This window comes from Chaetura pelagica, unplaced genomic scaffold, assembly GCF_000747805.2.
Source record: "Chaetura pelagica isolate M959 unplaced genomic scaffold, ChaPel_1.0 scaffold124, whole genome shotgun sequence".
Taxonomy (NCBI): Eukaryota; Metazoa; Chordata; class Aves; order Apodiformes; family Apodidae; genus Chaetura; species Chaetura pelagica.
This window is the reverse complement of record NW_009952891.1, coordinates 140,658-146,657: the sequence shown is the minus strand read 5'-3', so window position 1 is coordinate 146,657 and position 6,000 is coordinate 140,658. Positions and strand designations below refer to the sequence as shown.

At 46.4% G+C, this 6,000-nt stretch overlaps 1 protein-coding gene across 1 annotated transcript in view; it reads right to left on the bottom strand.

Annotated features, from left to right (window-relative positions):
• Positions 1-2,072: 2,072 nt before the first annotated feature.
• ADCY9 (adenylate cyclase 9) overlaps positions 2,073-6,000 on the bottom strand; it is an 82,296-nt gene continuing 78,368 nt past the window's right edge. The window contains exon 10 of the mRNA XM_009995478.1: positions 2,073-3,977. Within this exon, the coding sequence (XP_009993780.1) occupies positions 2,813-3,977 (1,165 nt within the window). The 3' untranslated portion in view covers positions 2,073-2,812. The remainder of the gene's footprint in view (positions 3,978-6,000) is intronic.

Genomic DNA, 6,000 nt, shown 5'->3' with positions numbered 1-6,000 from the left:
CTGGCAGCTCCCCGAGCAGCCAACAGCCCTTGATTCCAGAGCCCTCAGTCACTTCATTTCCTTAGTGCCAAAAAATAAAAAAAGAAGCAGCCCTGCCATTTATTTATTTTTTTGGTATTCTAATGTTACCAGAAAACCAACAATGTTCCCCCACAGCACAGGAGTGTTACTGACTTTCCAGGCTGGAGGATGATGAAGCTTTTATGTTCTGCAGTGTGTGGCTGGAACACTAAAGAAGGAGCTGGGGGTCCAGGGTCCTGCTCCAGCCCCCTTGCCTCTTCAGGTGTGATCCCAGGGTGCAAACCTCTCCCTGGCAACAGGGCTCCTGCTGGTGGAGCTTTGGCTACTGTGCAGTGTCTCATGTCAGGAAGAAGCCAAACTCTGCCACTGCCCAGAGCTGATCAGTGAGAGAGAAATGCTGGGGAGAGCCCTCTAAGAGATTGGAGGGGGAGAAGTGAAAGGAAGAAAGGTTTGAAGGACTCTGAGACACTAGTGGAACACTAGAAGGCATGTAAACAATTCAGGACTGGGGCAACTCCTTGTCTGTAAGCAAAGAAATACTGACACACTCAACTGAAACCACAACCCTAAAAATGGTTTCAAGAATACATTCTTCAGATGCAAGAGGTATTTGAAGATTTATACTACCTGAAAGTTGGAAGTGCAACCCACTATAGGGAGGGGAGGAAGGGGCTAGTTCTCATCTACAGAGAAGGAAGGAAAAACTGCTGTACAACTGTGCCCTGATAAAAACCTTCTGTGGTTGCTCATCAGGAACAGCCCCCAACCAGGCTACAGCATCAGGGACAGAAGGGAATGGGGATGAGTATCCCTGGGTTTTTTTTTGTGCTGGTAGATTGAGCAAGATTAATTATCAAATGTAATTTAGACATGCAAAACCCACAGCTTTTGAGAGGACAGAGATCCAGAAATCTCACAGATTTGTGTTTGTAAGAGCTTCAAGGGCTCTGTGCTGATCGTGGAGGGTAGATGGGTCTCAAATAGGAACTGGACATGGTAGATGTTTATTACTCAAAGATGCCACAGAGAATAAAAAGAAATATCAATATATTCTGACTTTAGTTCAGATGGAGAGAAAGAAAGAACCTCCCACCAAAAGGCAGGCAGCACAACATGGCATTTCACCAGCTCCCCCCTGGTTAATGAACTTACTTGGGGGCATAAAAATGCTTTTGTTTTATTTGGTGTCTCAAGGAGTCAGCTGAACTGGAATGGTTGAATGACTAATAGTAGTCAAAGTGGGGCATCCAATGGAACTGAAGGAGGTGATGGAAGCATGCAGGGGGCAAACTGGTACAGCCTAAGGCCCCCATCCTGCAGTTCCCTCTGTGCAAGCAGGTTCCTGTGCTCCTGCAGGTCTCAGGTCCCTGGGACCTGCACAGAGTCATCTGCAGGACTGGGCAATTATTGTGCTTCTCAGCTGACTAGAAAGGACTCTCTTCCCTATACCTGCTTCCAGTGGCACACAGGGGGGTGTGATGTTCTGTTCCCTGCTGCAAAAGCACAGTGTGGGGGGAGGAACTATCCTGAAGAATCTTGTGCAGCACCATTGATTCAGTACAGAGGGAAGCTGGGATCCTCAATGGCATTTGGTGGCTTCAGAAGTCTCACCAGCTTGGAAACAAATATTGCCAAGGTAACATCCTCACAGTGGTTGGTAGTTCAACAAGGCTGAAACACCATCTCATTACTCTTATTAAACCAATTAACAATTCATCTCTCCTGTTCCCATCCACACAGACACACAAAAACCTCCAAAAGAAAAAAACAAGCAAACAAAAAAAAACAGGCATAAAATAAATAAATAAATAAAGGTATTCCCAAAACATTTATTTAACTTTTCTCTGTCTCTCAGATCAGACCAGCTTAGAGAACCCCAACTTCCCCTACCTTCAAGGAATTCAGCTAGCATCCAGAGTAACATCAAACTGCTTCAGACTGGTGAGACCTGAACTTGTAACACTCTGGTGGTCACTCATCTGCTTCTGGAAACCTGTCCTGAGAGCTTGGTGGTCTCCAAACCCTTCCATTCCCACATATCAAGAACTCATTTGCTATATGGAAAAGAAGTGTATCCAAAGCACACAATGGCACGTTAAGGTTGAAGAAAGCCTTGGTAAAAGGAGAATAAAAACTACAGCAGTTGTTCAGTCTACTCTAACTAAACCTTGAGCCACTGCAGGTCTCCTCCTCCAGCCCAACACAAAGTCAACTTGTGTCACCCCCAAGACATTCTTTCGTGGTATGTTACTGGCACTTGATGTCAGTCTCATATGGTAGATACATGCATGTTTGTCTCTGTGTTTACATACAAAAGGTCTTATAACAGTAAAACATTGTTCAGAGATATAAAAAAACCCAAGGAGTTGCATTAGCCAAAAAAAGTGTTTTGTGAGAAACAACAATAAAAATGATATAACCACAGCTTTTCTTTTCTTTAAAATTAGATAAATACCCAAAGCTATGATTTCACTTGGGGCCTCTGTACCTTGACAGGGAGTCCAATGGAGTATATCTGAAGGCACTTAATATCCTCTACTCAGCTGTAAGATGGTTGCACAGGGAGCTGGGGAGCTTGGGATGTGATTTGGGGCATGGAGGAGAAAGATGGATGAAAACAAGCCCTGAAGAGCTGTGATCCACACAGCACTAGGTGCTGAAATGAAAACAAACGTACAGCCCAGGTGTCCAGAAGGTCTCTCTTGAAAAAAAACAAACAAACAACAACTGCCCATTGCAAATGTCTGTGTGTTTCTGTGGACAGAGCACTTCATGCAACTCTGACAGTGCATCATAAGCTCTTAGAGACATTGAGTTTTGTCAGTTCATTGACCTCCTCAGTTCCTGCCTCCTCACTGTCAGTCTTCTCCGAGGCTTTGCTCCTCTTCTGTGCTTTGACTGGGCCTTTCTTGAACTTGGTGGAATGGGAGCCCTTGGGTTCTGTGCCATGGGCTGCCTGATCAGAATTCTGTACAGAAGGCACCAGGTTGGCAATCTCATCCGTCGGAGACCGCCCAATGCTGCCATCCACTTGCACCCGAATGTCTGGGGATATAGACAACTTGTGATGGGGCACGACCCCAGTGTTCGTGCATTTTGGGTAAAGGTAGGTCTTCATCTGACCTTTCCCCTTCACGTTGACTGTCCCCCTGTAGTCAAAGTGGTACCCCATCCTGCTGAGGACACGGTAGCTCTCCTGACTCACCTGTATCCGACACTCCACGCCAGTGGTGTCCATCCTGCTAGCAATGTTCACAGTGTCCCCCCAGATGTCATACAACAACTTGGTGGTGCCAATGACCCCGGCAGTGAGGGGGCCGTGGTTAAAGCCAATCCTAAGTTTAAAGTTAAACCACAGCATGTTCTTGTTGAAGTCATCCATCACTTGCATCATTTCTTTGGCAAATTCAAAAAGGGTCTGCAGGTGGCCGTGGGGATGGTTGTCATCCTGGCACTGTGAGGTGTTCAGGCCTGAAGCTGCCATGTAGGTCGCCCCAATGGTTTTGATCTTCTCAATGCTGCTGTAATGAGGTTTGCTCAGCAGCTCATCAAAATCCCCAATTAATTCGTTCAGGACTCGGTAACACTCCTTGCCTCCCTCGTAGTTCTCCTCATAGAAGTCACTGAAGTTGACAATACTTGCAAAGATGACTCCACTGCTGTCGTGGTTTTTGGAATAGCTCTGGGAAACCTTCAGCTGCTCAGCCACGTGGTATGGGATAATATTCCTCAGCAACCAGTCAGCTTGATCCCTCATGCTCTGAATTTTGGCACGATGAAGATGAGCCTCCAGGTTCCCGTGGTACTGGAGACGGTAACTGACCTCAAACTCTCGATTCACAAACCAGACCAGGAGGAGCAGAAGGAAAGAAACCAACATCAGCTCTTCACCGATCAGGTCTGCTGGCCTCTTTGTGTCACTTGGCACTGAGCTGTTGCATGGACTCTTTCTGGAGCTGGAGGCAGAAGAAAGGGAAGAACAGGAAAAACACACTTAAAACCAAACAGTTAGAGAGCTCTGCTGCTCCTGCTCTGGCATTAGAAACCCGCTGCTAGAAAAAGAAGAACATGTTACACACTGAATAATCCTACCTGCTGTTAAGCACACTAAAGGATTCATGTAATTCTTAAGCTCACTGAGGGGTTCCTCAGCCCGAAGAAGAGAAGGCTCCAGGGAGACCTTAGAGCACCTTCCAGGGCCTGAAGGGGCTCCAGGAAAGCTGGGGAGGGACTTGGGACAAGGGCAGGGAGGGAGAGGACAAGGGGGGATGGATTAAAACTGGCAGAGGGAGATTGAGGTTGGACATGAGGAGGAAATTTTTCACTGTGAGGGTGGTGAGAGCCTGGCCCAGGTTGCCCAGGGAAGCTGTGGCTGCCCCATCCCTGGCAGTGTTGAAGGGCAGGTTGGATGGGGCTTGGAGCAACCTGGGCTGGTGGGAGGTGTCCCTGCCCATGCAGGGGGGTTGATCTAGATGATTTTGAAGGTCCCATCAACCCAAACCAGTTTGGAATTCTGTATCATGAGGTTCAGCGACACAGAAGCTGCCCAGCCTTTACAGGAGTCCTATTTTAACTTCTTCAAGGAAAGACTTCAAGGAAACAGTTGTCATTACATGTAAATATGTAACTAAAAGCACTAAATGGAAATATGCACATAAAAATGCTTAATAATGTCTGTGTGCTTAGATGTGCAACAGGTGCACACAGACCTGTCTGCATGGAGGGTGTGAGTGGGGAAGTTTGGGGGAGTTCTTTTTGTTTTGTATTACCTCCAATATTCAGAAACACCTGCTCTGTCCTCCCAGAGCCTTTCCCCTGTCTCCTCCTCAAGGAGCAGGAACCCTGGCAGTGTGACACGTGCAAGCTTTGGAAGAAGACAACCCTACACAAGGCACTTCATGGAGAACTGCATGGAAGTGGAGAACAGGGAGCTCTGGGTTGACACCTTCTGTACATTACAACCACTGAAGCTTTTTATGGTGGAGACAGAAAGTTTCTCAAAGTGCCAAGATGAAAAAAAGATATAAAATTCATGTCTCACATAGATTGAGAATAGTATTTCAGATCCTTTCCACAGTTTGTCAAGTGCTTGATGAAGGATGATGGAGGATGGATGCTCCCAGTGCCAAATCACCCTAACAAGGAGACATCTGTGGTCTACAATCTCAGCTTTCTGGAGGGATGCTAAGACACCAGTTCCAGATGAGAAGACACCAGCTATGCAAGCTTAGAGACTAAGTCTAGATCCAGACAGGTTGGCAGGCAGTTGTTTCTGGTGTCACTTGACTGCAGTTTTTTCTCTAAAATTATGCCAAAGCTCAAGATTTGCTGTGAACAGACACATGCTGGAGTTCTTCAAGTTAATTGATGGTTTGAGAAGGGAAAGCATCACGTGAACCTTCCACCTTGCAAACCAGGCAGGGAATCTGTGTTCCAGGGTCCATGTTTCTCTGAGGAAGGTGTGTTAGCAAAGGAGATGAGAACTCAAAGCACAACTGAGCAACAGCTCAGGAAGAGAAGACTAAATTTGCTTCTGCAACAGGTGAAAACATCTCTAAGTTCAACTTATTTCTTTATGGCCATGGGGGACATTCTTCCACTTCTGAAATGGAAGCAGTTGTTTTAGCAACTGAGTTGGATTACAGACCCAGTTTCTTTTTCTGAATGTTCATCCTCAAGTATCTGATGGACAGAAAAGTGTGATGAAGCAAAAACACAGCAGGGATGTGAAACAACCCAAAAGAACAGGTCCCTGCCATCAGGTCCCTGAGCTGCTGGTGTGTTGCTAAGACTCCTTTCTTGCTCCCTCACAACTACTTCTCTTCTGTTAGGAATCTGTTCACTTTCTCCCTAGAAAGACAAGTCAGGGACAAAGACAAAGGCTAAATTGTTAATGACCAGCATGGTGACAATTCCTGAACTATGATCCTTGACACCTGTTCTGCAGGTGGCAAAACATCCTCCTGCTTTGCTGGACCC